Below are 20,525 nucleotides of genomic sequence, written 5' to 3' on the forward strand. Positions count from 1 at the left end.
CAGTCTGCTGGGACTTCTCCAAGAATTCTCAAAAGATTATTGCCAGTGGTTCTGACATTGCTTCTGCTAATTCCTTCAATACTCTTTGATGTAGTTCATCTGGCCCTAGATAATAGAATTCATTTTGATCAGCTAGGTATATTATTTCTTTACCTATTTTGGGTTACATTTCCCCTATTGCCTCATCCACTCCATATTACTCAGGTCGAATACTGATTTCATTTTGGGAGAAGACTGAAGCAGATAGCGTTGACAAGTTGTACCTTTTCCCTATCTCATTAGCATTTCACCACCTTCTCCACACAGAGGTCCTATTTCCTTGTTCCTCCTTTTTAAGTGACATAATCAAAGAACCTCCCCCCCCCCCACACACACACACTTTATATTGTTTTTAATTTCTCTGGCAAGCCTGAGATCATTTTGTCTTTTAGCCTTTTAGACCTTTTCCTCACATATGTTGGTTATTCGTTTGAATTCTTCTGTGGTGATTCCTCTCCCCCCTCTGCAACACACACCCTTTTCCATGTACGTTGTTTCTAAATATTAGCTCAGTCCTGCCTATCTTCACAGGTGTAAACATTCCCCCCTCTACTGTTTCATCTATTTCCCTGAAATACGGTATACCCCTCCATTACTACTTTGCACTTATCGGACTCATTCCACCAAGTTTCAGTTACATTGAAAGGTTTAAAAATAAAGAAAGGGACAACGTAAAGATAAGAATAGACAGATTGGCTGGGTCTAGTTAGCTGCTGTAGGCGTGGAGACAAGAAACAAGACTGGTCTTTGGGAGTTGACTCCCGGGCCTACTCAGAGGTCATGAGAAAACAGGTTTACTTCAACTACTCAACCACCTGAGCTGCCAAATGTAATGTAAATGAGATTGTAAAGTTAGGGTTTTGTTTTTTTTCCTTAACCCTGGCTTACATGGTGCAGCCTTTGTGTACATTCTCACTGGTGCAATTAAATGAAGCTTCCAACACATGAGCAAGGATTGAAGAGCAACTGAAATGTCAGTCCAGCATGGCACACCTAAGTTCCTGATAGTACATCTCAATGTTTTCTGCTCCACTGTTATATCTGAATAGTCAGTTTCTCTAAACTGAATCACAAAACTCAAAACACGTCAGATTTTAATGTGGGGTGTTTTTTTTTGGGGGGGGGGGGGTTGCATTTTTAAAGTCACTACTGACAATTTGCACAAATGTTACAGTAGGTAAACACTGTGCTAATTACAAACATCAGCTCACAAGCATTCAATAGGTTAACACTTTGATAGAAATAAAACCTTGATAATAGCAGTAATAAGTTCTACTATGTCACCAACTCAGCACTTCACCAAGTGTGAAGTATAAACATAGTGAGGTAATCTGGCAGCATTTCTATATTTTTTTAAAGATACAACCTAACATTGTCACTTGGAGGTCTCCCCACCATATGAACATCCTATGCAGGCTGTGGAATAAATTAATGGCATCCCATTTTTATGCTTTGTTGCACTTCTGACAATAAGCATCAGTTTAGCTATAGCTTATTTCCAGCAGTTAAAGTGATTAAGCTATAAATCTCACACAGTTCGCAGAAGAACTTTTGTATTTCTGCAGCAAGAGATAGAAAGAAAAGTAGCTATTGGCAGAACAGAAGAAAACAAACTGTAAAGTATTACTGTCCAGAACAGTCTGTGAATGTAGTAACCATGTTTCCTTGACGCTGAGTGACAGTTCTGCAGTGCTTACTAGATCCATGGAATTTGCTTCCAGTCCGCATTGTTTGCTGGTGTGTGTCAAATCCATTGAATGAAAACATTTTCTCCATGTCCTCAAACATATCATCAAACAGTCCTGTGCCAAAAGAAAATTCTGGGAAAGAACGTCTTTGCCTGCTGTGAGCATGCTGATGACTCCGAAAGTGATTTTCAAAATGTTTCTTTGACCGTGTGTTGTGGTTTTGGCCAAACAAATCGAAGTCTTTAAACAAGTCATCAAAGTTGAAGTTAAATGGCTGTTGGAAAGTGTTGCCATTGCTCCTTCTTCCTTCAGCATGACCAAATTGGTCATATTCTCTGCGTTTATTTTCATCAGACAATGTTTCATATGCTGGAAGAGCAAAGGAAAAAACATTTTTTAAAAATCTTAGAGCAATACAGATATGTATCCTAGCAGATGGAATCATCTTAGCTCAGAAAATATCTAGTACAGGCCAAGTTCAGAATTTACCAAGACAAGCCTATTTAAGGGAGTTAAAAAAAAAAAAACCATGTCAAGCGCAAACCAGAAAAGATTAAATTAGAAAGTGCTAGTGACTGGACTAGATAACACAGTCCAATATCCAAATCAAGCACTTCCATATTCCTTTCCAAAATATCTACCTCAGGGTAGATATTCTTTTCCTGAGGAGTTCTTGAGACTTGTAAATTCAATTTTGAAGAGGGCCACTATTTAGACTATTTCCTAAACAAATAAATGCTGAAGAGATCTTTCTGGATATTTATAGTTATCTCTTCCAGCTGTGTTATTTCTTGTGCTGGACTTGCATCAATATATGATGAATGAATATGGTAAATGAATAAATAATCAGGGGAATGTTTCAATGTTAACTGAAGAAATATTTACGGAGTTCAACTCAAAGTAAGGGTTCAGATTTGTCCTCTCACTAGTTCCCCGAAGCAATGCATTTATCTGTCTCCTGTGAAATGAGCATCACTGTGATCTGTGTTCTTAGGACCTCATCAGATGGAACACCAGCCCCCTGGTGTCCCTCATTTCTATTCACTTCAAAAACATCTTATAGACATAGTGCCAAGGAGCCCTTCAAATGACATAAATCTACGTCTGGCTGTCATCCATGGTGCTTTGCTTATTAACTGTCTTAGAACTATAAATTGGGGGGGGGGGGAGGGCACAAGAGGCAGGCAGAAATTGCTGAGTTGCTGCTGATGTATGTGTAAACAGGAAAAATGCTTCAAAGTCCATGGGATAGAATCTGTTAATAATAACAACAACAACTCTATTTTTATATTCTGCCTCCATCTCCCCGGAGGGACTCGGCGTGACTAACACGGGGCCAAGCCGAAAACAATTACAATGAAACAAGATAAAATACTGTACATACAAAACACACAACAACAATCTGATAAAATGCTTATACAGTATCAAAGTAAAACAAAACATAGTAATAATATAACATAGTAAAACAAAGCATAAAAACCATTCAAAATTTTGAATTATGGCAAGCTGGAACAGAACCTGACATAGGGATAGTTGTTCAGTTACATTCAACTGTTTCATTAGTGACATCGAACGATGGGTGGTCTGCTCCCAAGCACTTTTCCCAGATCCGAATGACTGACTAAATGAATGTAACAACGAAGTTGTGTAAATGAAAGATACCACTACCACCACCACATGAATGTTTCTGATTTCTGATTTTGAAGTTTCCAAGTAAAAAGAAAATAAAATAATGCGAAGTGTGCGGGGGCTGTGCTTACTCATGTGATGGTTCAGAACACAGGAAAAACAGGAGAAAGGCTGCAAAACATTCAACATCTGATGGGATTTGTAAAACGGTCCAAAATGTTTTAAAAGATTAATTTGCTGTGCTTCCCGCAACTCGTTATGAGGTCCTTAGAAATCAGGATTTATATGCTCAGGCCCATTTTCCTTTCCACTATCTAGACAATGAATCCGGAATAAAATTTAATTGGATTTTGCCTACCTTCTGCAATTTCTCGGAATTTTGCTTCTGCTCCAGGACTTTTGTTTTTATCTGGATGGTATTTCATTGCTAGTTTGTGAAATGCCTTCTTGATTTGTCTATCAGATGCATTTTTGGGAACACCAAGAATGTCATAATAGCTTTCTGCAGCCAATATTAATTCTGTTATCATTAAAATACAAAGTGCAAATATAAAGGCAGACTGTGTAGTAGCCATGGCAAGACACCTGAGGAGAAACAGAGACAATCCAGTTATTATTTTGCAACATAATCTAAGTATTTGCTTAAATTAATATTTGTATATACAGAATTGTTAAATAACAGGGTTTTCATTCTCAGGTGGTTAGAAATTCACATGATACAACATGTCCTCTTTGGGATACTTGAGTGGGTAATGTTTTTCTATAAACATCTGATTTTTTTTCCAGAACCGCTTTTTAACTTTCTCAAAATCTTTAAGGAGGGCTCCTTCACAGAACCAAAACCACTTTTAATGATGTACTTTATTTTTGTTTAACTTAATCTACATAACAACCAAATGAGTAGGTGTCCACTTCTGAATTAATAACAGTTTTGTTCCATTTTAGTAATGCTACACACACATCTACATTTATATAACTGATACAAAAAGTTTTACCCAACATGTTTATTAACAACATACTGTGATTAGCAAGGTTTATAACAACTATTACTTGTCAGTAAAAAGTTAAAAGAGGAGGCTACCTTCAAACTAGTCCATATTATGCATGTCTGAAGGCATCCTACACATAGAATGTCTTTATCTAGAAATATTGGTTTTTACAAAGTCTCAGAAACTGAACCAAGAAGCATCAGGTGATCGTAATTATAAAGCATAGAATTTCTGAAGCTACCTTAATTATTCATATGTGCAGAAACTATGACTATAAGCAACCCATTTAGCATATATGCATACAACTTGTTCAAGAAGCATTCTAAAGCCATTTGTGTGGTGTGAAATCATTTCAGAAGGGGAAGATACACATTTTTAAAAACTAGAACTAATGTTAAACTGATGTTTCTTTGTTGCTGCTTTTCGACTTTTGAAAATAAAATAACAGACTACATAGAAATTGGCAAACATTATATTCCTGTGTTATGATACAATATCTTTCAAATTTTCATATAAGTTAATAAAGATGCAGGTTTGTGACTTGTCATGAACACTATGCCCATCTGTTATGGCCCCCTACTGATCAATATACATTTCAGCTATTCATAGCAGCTCATTACAAAGTAATTGCATTTTTAAAGAAGGTGTGAGAAAAATGGGCTGTGAAAAAGGTGTAGCCCTCTAGATATTGCTCAACTACAACTTCCAGCATTCCTCACGACTGACTATGCTGGCTAGAGCTGTTGAGAAGTGCTGTCAAACCACATTTGAAAAGCCAAATATTACCCACCCTTACTCTAAAGGTTAGTTTAAAAGCAATTTAATACCCTCTTCTCCTTTTATTTGTGATTTTCTGGTTTGACCACAAGAAAGATGCAGTAACAGAATACAATACATGTCAGGAAATGAAAACAATGTGTCTACCGCTGTCGACATACATTTCAGCAAGCCAATCCAGTAGCCTGTCCTTAATGTCCAGTTTTTAAATACATATAGTTAAATGATATAAAACACAGAATTAAATTGAATAGAGGCAGTAGAAAATCTGTTGTGTTTCCAAATCTGAGACTGGTTTAAGGACTACAACAGTCCCCTGTTGATGGGCATGGAGATAACTCATTATAGTGCTGGCTGGCTGGACATTTTCAAAAGATGGTACTATGGCACATGGCCTACATGCATTTATGGTTTGCAAGGTTCTATTTTCCCTCCCATACTAAAAACACCTAAATGAAGCCAATAGAAAGTTCAGTGCCATGAACAAGCTGGCAGCCAGCTCTTAATCTACTTTAGTGCAGATGCCAAAGAGTCTGTGGAAATTCTGAACTCGCATCTACAGTGATAGATTGAATGTGGACCAATGAGTGAAGCTTAAGCCAGATAGGTTGGAAGTCTTACTATTAATTCGCAACAATGAAACATACAGTAGAGTCTCGCTTATCCAACGTAAACGGGCCAGCAGAACGTTGGATAAGCGAATATCTTGGATAATAAGGAGAGATTAAGGAAAAGCCTATTAAACATCAAATTAGGTTAAGATTTTACAAATTAAGCACCAAAACATCATGTTTAACAACAAATTTGACAGAAAAAGTAGTTCAATGCGCAGTAATGCTATGTAGTAATTACTGTATTTACTAATTTAGCACCAAAATATCACGATATATTGAAAACATTGACTACAAAAATGCGTTGGATAATCCAGAACATTGGATAAGCGAGTGTTGGATAAGTTAGACTCTACTGTAACTGGAAGTATTTTGGATAACAGTGGGCAATGTTCTTTGGACAGATCTGTATTCTATCTGAAGAACCAGGCTCATAGCTTAGGGGTGATCAGGTGGCTGGTTGGTACACAAACAGTATTCCCTGTAGAATAGGGCCAACCTAATCAGTTACACAATATCCACATAAGAGTTACTGCTAAACGTTATAATCAGGGTGCCTCAGAAAATATTTAGAAAATGCTATGGCCAGAAAAATCTCTTGAGACCCACTTTTCTGACCCTTGGTTAAACTGTCCTGGTTTTTCTGTTTCTTTTTAGCACTCATTCTAGGTGTTGGGTATTACCTACACAGGCAGTCACCAAGCTAAAAACATGATAGCTTCTATAAGTTTTTTCTTATGTTGAATTTGTTTGTAAGTCGAAACAGGTACATTTTAAGTGTAACTCCAGAGATAGATAGACAGATAGATAGATGGTTTTTTTTTTTTTTTGCTGTCTGTGCCCCTGTTCAGAAGATTTAACTGCACTTTCTGTCCCTGTGATAGTTGGATTTTGAAAAAATTGGCTTGTTGTGGAAACAAGGATTGGTGACACAGCTGCAGTGGAGGAACCTTTCCCTCGTGATAACTCTTTCAGGAGTGAATTTCCTTTCCAAGGGACATATTCCTCTCACTTCCTGTTGTCTCACCCCCATTTGTAACTATGTGTCATTTGTAACTCAGGGACTGCCTTTACAAGTTTACATAACACTGGATTGGAGGGTTCCAAACGCAGACAGGATGCACATACACAAGCCTACATAAAAGGTCTGCATATTTTCTGAAAATCTGCATCCTCCAAGGGACCTGTAACTAATAGGACCGGCTTCTCTATCTCCATCAGTGTGACTACTCTGATTCTGCAATTCTCCTTTAAGGCCACTTCAATGTTGTCTAGGCAAAGATATTTTTATAAATTTTAAATCTTGTAGATTTTGGTTCCTGCTTTAACTCATACATGCTACATCTCTCTATATTTTGCTACTGTAAATAATTATAGGGAGCCTTTCTGGGGTGAAAAAGAATGATAAATATATCCAAATAAAAACAGAACACATCTCATTAAGCCACAGAATTACCTGACATAAAAAATTGGAACTGGCATAGGCAAAGACTACTCTTCTAATATTTGCTGAAAACCTTTAAATCCTCACAAGACTATTTTGCAATAACACTTCTCCACATACAACTGATATGACATATTCATTATTTACAGTGGGTTCGATCCATGCTGAGTCATACTTAAAGCCACGTTGAAGTCAAATCTGTCACTGTCATAATTCAGTTAAGGAACATTTAAGACTACATAAATTGATTGTGTTTATACGTTTATACAATGTCATTTCCCAACTAAGTCCAACCCTATTTAACTTCCAAAATTGGAAAGGTAAAAAAAGGTAAAGGTTTCCCCTGACATTAAGTCCAGTCATGTCTGACTCTGGGGGTTGGTGCTCATCTCCATTTCTAAGCTGAAAAACCGGCGTTGTCCGTAGACACCTCCAAGGTCATGTGGCCGGCATGACTGCATGGAGCGCCGTTACCTTCCCGCCGGAGCGGTACCTATTGATCAACTCACATTGGCATGTTTTTGAACTGCTAGGTTGGTAGGAGCTGGAGCTAACAGCGGCCGCTCACGCCGCTCCCGGGGTTTGAACCTGGGACCTTTCTGTCTCCAGCTCAGTGCTTTAACACACTTTGCCACCGGGGCTCCTAATTGGAAAAGGTGATGTGAATGTATAGGATTTCATTACAATTTTAAAAAATTCTAGAAAATGACAGTCTGGATCCTAGAGTAAGTGAAATTTTACAGAAGAACCTCTAGCCTTTTTCATTTTCTGTTCTAGTATCAAAAAGGCCACATTGAACATGTGCAGTTACACCAGATAATTAGACTGCAGTCATCTGTACATATATCCTTCTTGTGTGAGAGACAGGTCAGAATCTCACAATGGGTATTTAGGCATTAGGCCTCAATCCACAATGCAAAATATTATTCTACAACAAAAAAGCCCAGACAAATCAAACATCATATGGATCAATTATGAGTTGAATTCCATATATACACTCATGTATAAGCTGAGGACAGGCTTTCAAACCAAAATTATGGTTTTTGATATGACCTGTATATAAGTCAAAGTTTATTTTGTGAGGAGGGGAAGGCACAATGCCACTTTAGGGGGCCTCTGGCAGCTGTTGCCACCAATTCCCTGCCCAGACATGTAAAAGGGTCACAAGTGGCAATGTGGTAGAGAGAGTAGAGCCTTTTGATGTCTCTTTGGTCCCTTTGACACTGCTCCAATATCCCAGGATCTGATCCCAGATTATCAGGCAATGGAGACTCATATAATCCAGTTTAAAGCAAATAATATGGGATCAGATCCTGGGATATGACAGTGTAGAAGGACCTTTGATGTTCCCCTTGGACTGATTAAGCTCTCTCCTTTCACCACTCTATTCTCAAAAGAGTCCGTGTTTATACAAGTGTCAAGGTGTAGAACTTCCTTTGACAAGTGGATAAGTCAAACAAGCTTTGGGGGGTTGATTTTTAAATTGAAAATTTTAGACTTACGCATGCATATGTAAAGTATTATACACTAATTCTCGGGACCAAACAACTGACCAGGCACTCTTGAGAAGACAGAAAGTATGTGTTTGCTGGAGGGAGGTGGGATGTTATCCAACTGATAGCATAACTGGTCAAATAACAGAACAAGGACTTGGAAAACTTGGGTTCAAATAACTAATCCTACATCTTGAAATCTTGAAAAGACAGAAGGTATGTGTTTGATATGTTTGGGGGGGGGGGGGCAAACTGAAGACAGAGCTGCCAAACTGAAAACTGAGCCCCTTTCTATGGCCCCTTTCACACAGCTATATAAAATCCACATTGAACTGAATTATATGGCATTGTGGACTCAGATAATCCAGTTCAAAGCAGATAATGTGGATTATCTGCTTTGATAAACTTGGTTCTGCTACACATTTTGTGAATCCGTGCACAAGGCTCTAGAGAGATGTGCCCTGGCACACAGCTCAGGAATCCTAACGTGGCTCTCAAACTTTTGATGAACTCAAAAAGTGATTCCCTGGAAGCATACTACTCTCCACTTTTTCTGGAGCAGCACTAAAGCTATGGAATGAGCTTCTGGAAGAAATCAGAGCAGCTTCATCCCTGATGTCTTTCAGAAAAGTTGAGAAGACGTTCCTTTTCGGAAAAGCTGGGTCCTGGCTTTTATGGATATTTTTAGAGGTATTTAATTTAATTTAATTTTATCACCTACAAGTTGAATGGTGCACCAGATCATCCTGCTAACTATTATAGTTTGTTTTAATGAATATTTTACATTACTTTGCTTATTTTTTTGAAGTTGTGAACCACCTTGAGTCCATTCAGAGAAAGGCAGCATAGAAATTCCCAAAGTAAGTAAATTAACTGCCACAAACCATACAACATCTGTTTGGGAAAATGGGATTTATAACCTTTTGGAAAAACACTTTTAGAAAAGCATGACTTTTCAGAGAAGAGCCAAAAACCCTTTAGAGTATAATCTTCTCTTGTGATATACAACCAGATATAATTATGCAAGGCAATAGTTTCAGTTGTTAGATTGAATAACCAGTTATCTCTCATCTGTTGGGAAAACAGAGACATTGCCAGTGCATAAAAACAGCAGTGCTTCAGAAGTTTTTCTTGCCCAAAAATATATACTATCCCATAAAACAACTGGTTTTATATCATTTTTTATTGCGTCAGAAGTAAATTAAGACAAATCGCTTCTGGTGTGAGAGAATCAGCCGTCTACAGAGACACTGCCCAGGGGATGCTCAGCTATGTTAGCATCCTGCTGCAAGGCTTCTTTTATGTTCCTGCATGGGAAGCTAGGGCTGACAGATGGGAGCTCACCCCATCTCACGGATTCAAACCTTCACCCTTCAGGTCAACAGTTCAGCTAGAACAAGGGCTTAACCCACTGTGCCACCACGGCCCCGTTTTATATCATGCACTCAAGAGACAAAATTGAAGTAGACTTTGAAAAAAAATAACATATCAAGTTTACTCACAACTTTCATGTGTCCAGCATACAAAGGTAGAAAGCCAATTAGTCCAGTTTCAAATATCTTTGAGATGGTTCCCTGTGCTAGCCGGCCAGGGCCTCTCTCTTGTAACAAAACAGCTATCAACAAGTCATATACAGTGTTTCCTCACTACTTCGCGGTTCACTTTTCGCAGATTCGCTGTTTCACGGTTTTTCAATAAACTCTTAAAGACTATTATAAATCATAAAAATTACAATTTACAGCCTAAGGAAGAGAGGAAAGTGAAGCCAAAGGGAGAGAAAAGGATCCCAAGCAGCAACACGAGGAGAAGGAGGCAATTTATCAACACACGATTGGTTGATAAAGACTTAAAATAGTGTATAACTTCAAAAAAATGTATAAATATTAAAATAGTGTCCCTACTGCGCGGATTTTCACTTATTGCGGGTGGTCCTGGAACCTAACCCCAACGATAAGTGAGGGAACACTGTAGTCAAAAGGAGAGAAAGAGCATGTGATCTGAAGCCCCTTTTATAACTTTTCAGAAACCAGAGAATAAAGGTTGCTGCATACCAAAACATACATACAGGAAACAGTAAGCAACAGGGTTATAGATAAACATAAGAAGGTTGTCATTTCAAACAATCTGGACAATAACTTTGGATGTAAAAACTTGCCATACGGGGGGATATTCTGGTCACTATTCATGTAAAAAAAAACTCCAATGGGTTGCGTCTACACTTCTCTGGGAATTCCCTATTTGTGAAAACTGGAGTGGCCTCTTGTTCCTCCAATAGCTGTGCAGGGTTTCCTTGGCTCCGAATTCCTTTGGGGAGATAGGGCGATATATAAATGAAGTTTTAAGTTTTATTATTATAGCAGATTGGAACGCTCCTAATTCTGGTAGTCACCAACTCCCAAGCCCGTAGCCAAGGAGGCAGTATTGGGGTTGAAACCCCCACCTCAATTTTTTCAGGTTAAAAAAAACCTGGTTTACTCATGAATATTCACTGTTTAACCAAATGCCCATGCCAAGTATATGAGATGCAAAAATTAGAGTTCCTCCAGAACTGCAAGTAATATCTCAACCAAAATTTGATTACTCACACTATTATCAACAATCTTTCTACCTATTTACATTGCAATAGCTGACACAGTGGAAGTGACCATAGTGGAAGCCCTGTGAAAATGTGATAGCCAGCAGGCAAAGCCTAAAGCAGTGGTTCTGAACCTATGGGTCCCCAGGTGTTTTGGCCTACAACTCCCAGAAATCCCAGCCAGTTTACCAGCTGTTAGGATTTCTGGGAGTTGAAGGCCAAAACATCTGGGGACCCACAGGTTGAGAACCACAGGCCAAAGGCGTGGGACTGGGGGGGGGGGGGGGAGAGAGAGATTTGGCTTGGTCTGCAAGCGAACACCTGGGAAACTGTGGAAACTTGAGGTGTCTCCGACTGGTTCATCTAATCCAAACCCTGCCAAAAAAAATAATAGTACAGGAGCAAAGAGAAGAAGCTGTGCCACTGTTAGACCTTGGACTTTATATGAACAAGTGTGTTTCTGATAACCAAGTGAAAGTTCAATTAGTGCAAAATCCACAGACTCCATTGCCAGGATATGTATTTTCTGTGAATAAGAAGAGGCGTCTAAGTTTCCAAGCCAAATGGTTCAGCAGATTTCCCTGGTTAGCCTACCCATTTCATGTGCAAGGCACACTCTATAAGTATGGTGTGTTTGGAAGAGAAGTTGGGGGTAAAGGTGCTCATCAGAAGCTTAGTGCATTGGTCGCTAAACCATTCGTGCGATGGAAAAATACAATAGACACCAAAAAACAGAGTACCATCAGAACAACTTGTGCTTGGCTGAAAACCTCTTGCTATTTATAGTGGAAAACGTCTTGGTGATAATAAGAAGAAAGTAGAAGAAAACAGAAAGAAACTCCTGCCAATTACGTTAACTATTGTCCTTTGTGGCCAACAAGAACTAATGTAAAGAAGGAGCAATGATTCAGGACCTGAAGAACCTTTGAACAATGATGGTAATGTTAGGGCCTTGTTGAGATCTCTTGCCACATCAGGAGACACTGGCCTGAAAAGTCATCTTGGGGGGGGGGGGGAGAGGGAGTTTCAACCCTTACAGAGTTTGCTTTCTGGCTAGGAGCCTGTCAAATAACAAGAGCAAACAACAAGATCTGCAATAAGAAGCACAGCCTTGCCCAACTCATCCTCTTCCTCTCCAAGCTGCAGAAAAAAGGTGTCTCTAGCATTATAATGCTGAAGAAAAGCGGCCAGTTCTATTTCCTTCCCTGTCCTATTTCCCCTTCCCTCAGAATGTTTCATCCAAGCGAAGGCCGAGAAGCGCTCGACTCACCCGCTCTTTCTCTCACCTCCTTCGCTCGCTCCCTTCTACTTCCTGCGACGTTACCCCCGCCTCCTCCTCTCGTTATATAGCCTCGGCTCTGCTCCACGAAGCGCTCCCTGATTGGCCGCCCGGAGTCACGCGGAGCGGCCAATGGGAGCGCACGTGGAGAGCTGTTGTTGCCCCGCGCGCGCGACCACTTCCGGGGAATGGAGAGCGAGATGGGGGGGGCTCCTCTCCCGGAAGAGGAAGTGTGCCTGTGCCATTGGCTGAGGCGAGGGGGAGTGGGCGGAGCCTTCGAGAGGGACAGGGAAAAGCCAGGCAGGCTGGCTGGCCGCGGCGGAGTTCCGCTAGCCATGCCTCGTTATTGCGCTGCCGCCTGTTGCAGGAACCGAGCAGGGCAGAGCGCTCGCGACCAGCGCAGGCTCAGCTTCTACCCGTGAGTGGCCACGCCCCCATTCGTCGGGGAGGGAGGGAGGCAGGGAAAGGCTCCTCTGCGCTTCACTTTGGCAGCACTTGAACTTGGCTCCTTGGCACAGTTGACATACTTCATTCATTCTACAGTATAGGGCAGGAATAGTCATAGGGTTAGATCAGGCCTGGGCAAGCTTCGACCCTCCATTTGTTTTGGACTTCAACTCCCACCATTCCTAGCAGCCAGTAGGCTGTTAGGAATGGTGGGAGTTAAAGTCCAAACACCTGGAGGGCTGGAATTTGCCCAGGCCTGTCCCCATGTTCAATCCAAAATAAGCACGGGAGTCTTCTGTTGGGGCTTTTCGTTTCCCTTTTAAAACTTCCCTTACTGTAGAAAATGAGCTTATGCTGAGTTGTTGTGAGTTTTCCAGGCTGTATGGCCATGTTCCAGAAGCATTCTCTCCTGACGTTTCATCCACATCTATGGCAGGCATCCTCAGAGGTTGTGACGTCTGTTGGAAACTAGGCAAGTGGGGTTTATATATCTGTGGAAGGTCCGGGGTGGGAGAAAGAACTCTTGTCTGTTGGAGGCAAGTGTGAATGTTGCAATTGGCCACCTTGATTAGCATTTAATGGCCTGGCTGCTTCCTGCCTGGGGGAATCCTTTGTTAAGAGGTGTTAACTGGCCCTGATTGTTTCTTGTCTGGAATTCCTCTGTTTTCCAAGTACTTTCTTATGCTGTTTCCCACCTCATCACATTAAGAGGAGGAAGCATGGGTAACCACCTGTTTAAGAGAAGAGAATCGCTCCTCTTATGCCATCAGCAGGCCTCTTTCCCATTCTGCCTCCCCATCACAGTCACACCTGGAAAATTAAGAGCTGGCAATACATTCATCTTTTATATTAATCACAAGGCTAGTATTTTTTGTTTTTAATCAGGAGAAACATCAATATCCAAAAGCCATGAGATCCCTCACTCTGCCAAAAGCCCCTTACATTAAAGGAGATTGACACCAAGTTAAAACCATTGCTTTCCATGGCATCCTATGGTTCTGCATCAAAGCCCATAGGATACAAGAGACAGTGATCCAGGTTAAAATCATTGCTTTCTGTAGGATATTATGATTTTGGATCAAAGCCCATAGTATACAAGAGACATTTGTGAGTTTAAGTTTTCAACTGAATAAAAGCTGGAAAGTTGCAGACAATACTTTGCCTGAAACACAATGCTTTGTTTTTGTACAAATCTTTTGAAGCAGATTTCCTCTTCATGATAAAGAAAGGCTAGAGAAATGGTTACGGAATATGAAGTGTGACTCTTGGACTCCCAGCAAGCACCAGGTTCTCTGCAGTGATCATTTTACACCAGATTCTCTTGATGTGCGATGGGGGATTCGATATTTGAAAACAACTGCCGTCCCAACTATTTTTTCATCATCTGACAATCAGGTAAGATAATACATTGAGTGTTAGAAATATGTGAAATGACAAAGATTGTTGCCTAGTGGGAATATTCGTTGAATTTGATAGATTAGAATTAGAGCTCTTCCTAAATAATTTAGAACATTTGTCTGCTTAAAATACAGAAAGAGGTCAGGGGCTGGGTTAGATTATTTTCAAAAACTGTGCAGTAGTTAAGACAGGATTATACAGGACCAATATTTGCGCCAGGCACCGAAAAAGTATTTTGAAAAACTTTGCATTGTCATAGATCAATAAGATACAATTAGTAGTCTTTTATTTCCACTTTATTAGTAAAACAAAGACACATTAAATTCAGATGCTTTAAAAAAAACACTTGACAATTTTTTCAGTAGCCAGCAATAATTCAACTGAATTGTCTGGATAGAGGAAACTGTGGTGCTTATGTCAAAGCCAAATAAATGTAAAGCTTTTATTTTATTATTATAATACTTTATGTTTTGTAAGACATAACAGCTCGTCACAAACACTGAGAAGAGTTCGCGTAGTAGCTGTGAGAACCATACACAAAAATGGGCAACTGAAGACTGGCAGTTAAAATAAGTTATGAATTTGTTTTGTCATTTAATTAATATTAAATCTACTACAGCCCAGTTTGCCTCAAATTCTGTTTACTGTGTTGTCACTAGCTGCGTATGCCTTTTTAAACATTTTTAAAAACTCACATGCCTCTCTTCGGGACTCCACTGCTGATGAATTTGCTGCCATAGTTGTGGCAGAAAGAATCAGTGCTATTCCATTACATTTGTTATCAAATGCAGCCAAAAACAAGAACGAGATAAAACATCAAAGTCGCCTGTCATCAATAGCCCTGCTCAGGACTTGCAGTCTCAGGGCTATAGCCTCCTAAGTTTATCCCTCTGGAATTTGGTCTTCTACCTTACCAAGTATTATTGGAAAGTTACTTGGGAAGGCCAAGAGCTCGAACACTGTTTCCATCCTAAATATCTTGGTTTCACCTTAGATCGAACATTAACATATAGGAAACACTGCATGAACACCAAGCACAAAGTAGCTGCACGCAACAACATCCTTCAGAAACTGACTGGCAGCTCATGGGGTGCAGACCCACAAGTAATAAGAACATCAGCCCTGGCCTTGTCTTTCTCAACTGCTGAGTACGCCTGTCCTGTCTGGCAAAAGTCTGCCCATGCGAAGCAGGTGGACATAGCACTAAACGAAACATGCAGAATAATCACAGGATGCCTTAAACCTACGCCTGTTGATAAACTCTACAAGTTAGCTGGCATTGCCCCTCCTGACGTGCGACGGGAAGTTGCTGCTAACGGTGAGAGAAATAAGGTTGAACACTGTGAAAGCCATCCACTGCATGACTATCAGCCTCCTCCCACCAGACTCAAATCAAGGATGGGCTTCATGAGAACCACCACTCCCCTTGATGTTCCTCCAGCAACAGCAAGGGTGTCCCTCTGGGCAGCTAAACCTGGCAATTCTAACTGGATGGCCCCCCATGAGGGTCTTCCTCCAGGGGCAAACCAAGAATGGGCAACTTGGAAGTCCCTGAACAGATTCAGAAGTGGAGTGGGCAGATCTAAAGACAACTTGGCAAGGTGGCACAACCTGGAGGAATCTTCCACCTTGTGTGACTGTGGAGCAGAACAAACAACCCCGCATATGTATGCTTGCCCACAATGCCCTGCCTCATGCACGGAGGAGGAGTTGTTTAAAGCTACGGACAATGCAGTTGCTGTTGCCCGTTTTTGGTCTAAAACTATTTAGTTGCTTGTGATTTCCTTTTTTTCCATCATTTTAAAATGTATTTGTTATGCAATGCTTTTGACATGAAATAAATAAGTATTATTGTCTTTTTTAGTCTTTTCTCATGCTATTGTCCAAAATACAACAATGTAGCCGTCTTTGCTTCTAGGGAGAGCACAGACCCGATTTGCTCTAAGACCCATTTATTTAGCAGTCCACAATATCCACAGAATTCTCCTTCAGCACCACATTTAAAATCAGTTGATTTTCTTCCTATCAGATTTCTTCACTGTCTGGCTTTTACAATCATACATAGACATTGGAAATAAGCACAGACAATATGTTTTTTACACTTCAGGATCTTATCAAGTTCCTTCATAGCTGCCCTTCCATGGCCTAATCTTCTTCTCATTGCAGTCACTGATTAATGACTGAGCCAAGACATAGGAAATTGATCTTAGCTTCTCGTAGGTAGGCTTCAAATAGTCCATGGAAATTAAGAGGCATTTGCTTTTAACCACTATATCACACTGGCTATGTGTCTGTTACAGAGGAAAGTCTGGTTATGGGCACAACTTAAATTCCTTTTGATCAGAAGACTTATTACTTTCCTGTCATAATAAGTATTATTGACCACAGCAGGGTTTGTTTTTCAGAAACAGTAAGACTGTACTGTAAAATGGAGTAGATGATTCACTCTGCAATGTGTTATGCTTGATGCCTTCTGTAATCAAATGATTTCTTTCTTCTAGGCAAAAGGACTTTCCAAGAAAAAAATGGAAGTAATGCAAAACGCCTATACAAATATGGTGAATATATATTCTAAGCCTTACTCACCAAAGATAAATAATATAACTGAAGAAAGCCTATCTAGAAAAGCACCTTGTATAATCTCAAACATGTCTTCAGGAAAAGAAATACTTCAGAATACAATCAAAATTGAAAGGGACATTACAAATACATGTAATTCTGTTAGACAGGATGTAGTGAAAGCGAGTTCTATGCTAATTGCAACTGAGTTGCATGATGCAGAGACCATTGATTTCTGCTCCCCAGCAACCAGTAACTCTGTGGAGAACCTCACCAGCAGTAGAACTAAAGTTTTGCAGTCTTCAGTTCATGACCTTCACTCCTGTCTGGAACCTGCCTCGGATTCTAAAGCCACCATTTTGCAAGCTACACATCTTGAACACTTGGAGTCCTTTCTGGAATGTAATAACATCACTATACCAATGAATGAGATTTCATCCGACCAGTTGGACTCTCTTTTTGCAGACTGTGCAGTGGAGGTGCAAGAAATGAATGAGAACTCGGTGTTGTTTCACACTGTGTCAAAAACCTTAGAACAATTCAACGGAGGTAAAGAGTCTGTCATTGCCATTATAGTGCCTTCTGAGGGCTCAAGTGCTCCCTTGCTGTTAGAGGGTTCATTCTTATCAGCAGAACAAGAATTTGTTAATGCAGAGGCTGGACAGACTGCATGCATCACCGACTGCAGCAGCATCGACATGTTACAAACTGAGCATTCATACTGTAGACAAGACACAGAGCAGGAACAACTCTGGCAAAAAATTGCAAAGCTTCACTCCAAAATAGAACTTCTGGAAGTACAGGAGAGGAAAACACTGAACAGGCTCAAATCTCTAGAAGCACTGATTGCAAGCCTGAAGCAGGAAAATCTCCTTTCTGAAGAGAAGCTCAAAATTGTAGAAAACTGTTTCACAACATTTGAAGTTACCATGATACAATAAAAGTTTTAAAGTAGTTGGTTTAGTGGTTTGCTATTCCTAGCTAACTCTCCTTTTTCCTTATTCTTATAGAATCTGTTTGAATCGTGAGGTTGGGTCCACAAGTTTAGGGAGCAGTCCCCCTCTAACTGAATTCCCACAGGTAGAATGGTGAGTTGAAGGCCAAACCATCTGGGGACCCACAGGTTGAGAACCACTATTTTAAAGCGTGAACAGAGAGCTATGCTATGAGTTCATGGTATGCGGCATTGTAAAGGATGGTATCTTGAAATCTTTAAAGAATGGTGTCTTGAAATCACTGTTACTTAAAAAAGATATTCAAGATAACTTCATTTTCACAGGTTGCCTATGAAGATGGCCCAATGAGTGAGCATGACCACCTCAATAGGGGGGATTAAGTAATTGCCAGATAAATCATCTTCACAGTGGAGAGTAATCCGAGGTAGCATAATGACATTTTCTTCTTTATAACTAATTGGTACCGTGCAATTCCTGTCCTTAAATCCATCCTTGTTAAGTCTCAACAATATGCAGCATTAAAAATCAGTCATGAAAAACCATAAAGGATGTCCTTCTGTGCTCATCTAGAAAAGGATTACAAGAGTCATCTGAACATGATCTAAGGTATTTCTGAACATATTTAGGCTTGCAAATCCCAAAAGACATGACTCAACTTTACTGGAGGGAGCACCTCTAATCTAGGACCTCATCACATTTACTTTTTAGGACGCTGCCAGGACGGAGCCCGCTAGAGCCCGTCACATGCTGCAGGGCTACTTCTGGAAGGGCGCTGTCCTGGCTTCATCCTGGCTGTGTCTTAGGATGGAGCCCTGAGAACATGGGAGGCTTCCTTTGTTCTCATAGCTTACAATGTGGCCAGCGTGGATGAGGGAAGCCGGGCAGTGATGCGTTCCCCTGTCCTTAAATCCATCTTTGTTAAGTCTCAATGATATGCTGCCCTACAGCTTTACCATGCTACCCAGTGAATCCGTACACTGTCACTCTCACTTGGGACTGCCATGTGATGAGGTCCCAAATAGACTAAGCAAAGCTTGGACTGGAATGTCTGTGCAGAACAACAACAAAATGTTGGTTCTTACAAAATAACGATAACTAATATCAATTCCTTCATTGGCAGGTATATTCACAACAATACAAACATGCTTGAATGTTTAATCTACTGTACCCACGTGCTTTTACCATATGTTTTGCAATCCCTGGTCCAAAACTGAATTACATAGCTTTTCAATCATGAGTATTGATTTCTCATATCATGAATATGATTGATGTGGCCTGGTGATTATGGAACCACCAAAGATTCCTCAGCTTCAGAACATGAGTCCATACTCTGATGGGAAAAAAACTTGAAAAAACCTTACATAAAGAAATGCTTAGGGTTGAAAGAGACTGGGGAAGAGAATAGCTCCTCTTTGTCCTCCTTTCCTTCCAGTCCTTACCAAGCCTGTATTTATAAATCAAAATAAATATGCTCAGCATTGAAGCTGGAAAAGAGACATTCCTTTTTCAAACTTGAGACTTGTTTGATGTAGGCAAACTAAATCAGAAGAGACTTTATTTTACTTATTTCAATCAATTTACACCCCACCTTTCTCCCTAGCTACGTTTTATAGGGAAGCCAGGGCCCGGCTTCAGATAAGTTACATTATCACTTTTGGAAAATAAGAAAGGGTGATTTGGGCAGCTGGAATGGAATTTTGGAAAATAAGCAGAACTCTAACTTTGCAACTTAATTATTCAGTGGTTAATTGAGGAAAGGTTTGGAACTGTCATGGTATAAGCATGATATGGGATAAAGAACTGAATACTACCAGATATAGATTAAAAGGTAAAGGTTTCTCCTGACGTTAAGTCCAGTCATGGCTGACTCTGGGGGTTGGTGCTCATCTCCATTACTAAGTTGAAGAGCCGGCATTGTCCATAGACACCTCCAAGGTCATGTGGCCGGCATAACTTCATGGAGCGCCCTTACCTTCCCGCTGGAGCGGTTCCTACTGATCTACTCACATTGGCATGTTTTTGAACTGCTAGGTTGGCAGTAGCTGGAGCTAACAGCGGCTGCTCACGCCACTCCCGGGGTTTGAACCTGGGACCTAGATTGGCCAGGTACATTTTAACTTCAAACATACCATCCTTAAAGAGGCATAATTCAGAGTGCATTGTAGCTGGCATCTTCCCTTCTCCAAACTCCAACATGTTAATAAAATTTTCTGGCATGGATGTGGAAATGATGGTTGCTCTTACAATGTAAAATCTATTTCTGTAAACCGCTCCGAGCCAAACTGGGAGTAGCGGTATACAAGTCAAATAAATAAATAAATGTGTGTAGGCTTATTGTACAATACCATAGTTTCTCTTTTTGTGGGGAAGAGTGTATTATGTTTTGTTTATTGAATAATAAACCAAATTGTCACCAATGTGGAGTTGTTAGTGATATGATTACTGTTTCAAGGGGATGATTTTTTTTTTTTAAAAAACACATTTTTAATCAAGTGTCCTTAACTTCAGTTAGAAGGGAAATTGAAGCAAAATGGACAGAACATGGGGGCTTTACAAACGGTGGCTGGATAAAATGTGAAAATTTGCCTATTCGGAAAACGACTGTGTAATATAACGATGCTAAGAAGCTATAGAAGTGATA

General features: G+C 40.2%; 2 protein-coding genes across 5 annotated transcripts; one reads left to right on the forward strand and one right to left on the reverse strand.

Moving 5' to 3' along the window:
• Positions 1-1,116: 1,116 nt before the first annotated feature.
• Positions 1,117-12,674, reverse strand: dnajb9 (DnaJ heat shock protein family (Hsp40) member B9). Of its 2 annotated transcripts, none has more exons than XM_003215300.4 (3): positions 12,532-12,674; positions 3,715-3,941; positions 1,117-2,096 (listed from the first exon to the last, which is right to left on the reverse strand). In XM_003215300.4, the coding sequence occupies exons 2-3, from the start codon at positions 3,929-3,931 to the stop codon at positions 1,663-1,665; spliced, it is 651 nt and encodes a 216-aa protein (XP_003215348.1). In that variant the 5' UTR covers positions 3,932-3,941; positions 12,532-12,674; the 3' UTR covers positions 1,117-1,662. The 2 variants fall into 2 exon arrangements, with proteins under 2 accessions (XP_003215348.1, XP_003215347.1); XM_003215299.3 differs by having other exon boundaries at positions 12,516-12,668.
• An 89-nt stretch (positions 12,675-12,763) lies between these two features.
• On the forward strand, positions 12,764-17,882 carry thap5 (THAP domain containing 5). Of its 3 annotated transcripts, XM_062957750.1 has the most exons (4): positions 12,866-12,942; positions 13,408-13,443; positions 14,177-14,366; positions 16,871-17,882. In XM_062957750.1, exons 3-4 carry the CDS (start codon positions 14,223-14,225, stop codon positions 17,867-17,869), a joined length of 1,143 nt encoding a protein of 380 aa, XP_062813820.1. In that variant the 5' UTR covers positions 12,866-12,942; positions 13,408-13,443; positions 14,177-14,222; the 3' UTR covers positions 17,870-17,882. The 3 variants fall into 3 exon arrangements, with proteins under 3 accessions (XP_003215346.1, XP_062813820.1, XP_008114049.1); XM_003215298.4 differs by lacking the exon at positions 13,408-13,443 and having other exon boundaries at positions 12,764-12,942; XM_008115842.3 differs by lacking the exon at positions 12,866-12,942 and having other exon boundaries at positions 12,950-13,443.
• The last annotated feature ends 2,643 nt before the right edge of the window (positions 17,883-20,525 follow it).

Source organism: Anolis carolinensis, chromosome 1 (assembly GCF_035594765.1).
Source record: "Anolis carolinensis isolate JA03-04 chromosome 1, rAnoCar3.1.pri, whole genome shotgun sequence".
Taxonomy (NCBI): domain Eukaryota; kingdom Metazoa; phylum Chordata; class Lepidosauria; order Squamata; family Dactyloidae; genus Anolis; species Anolis carolinensis.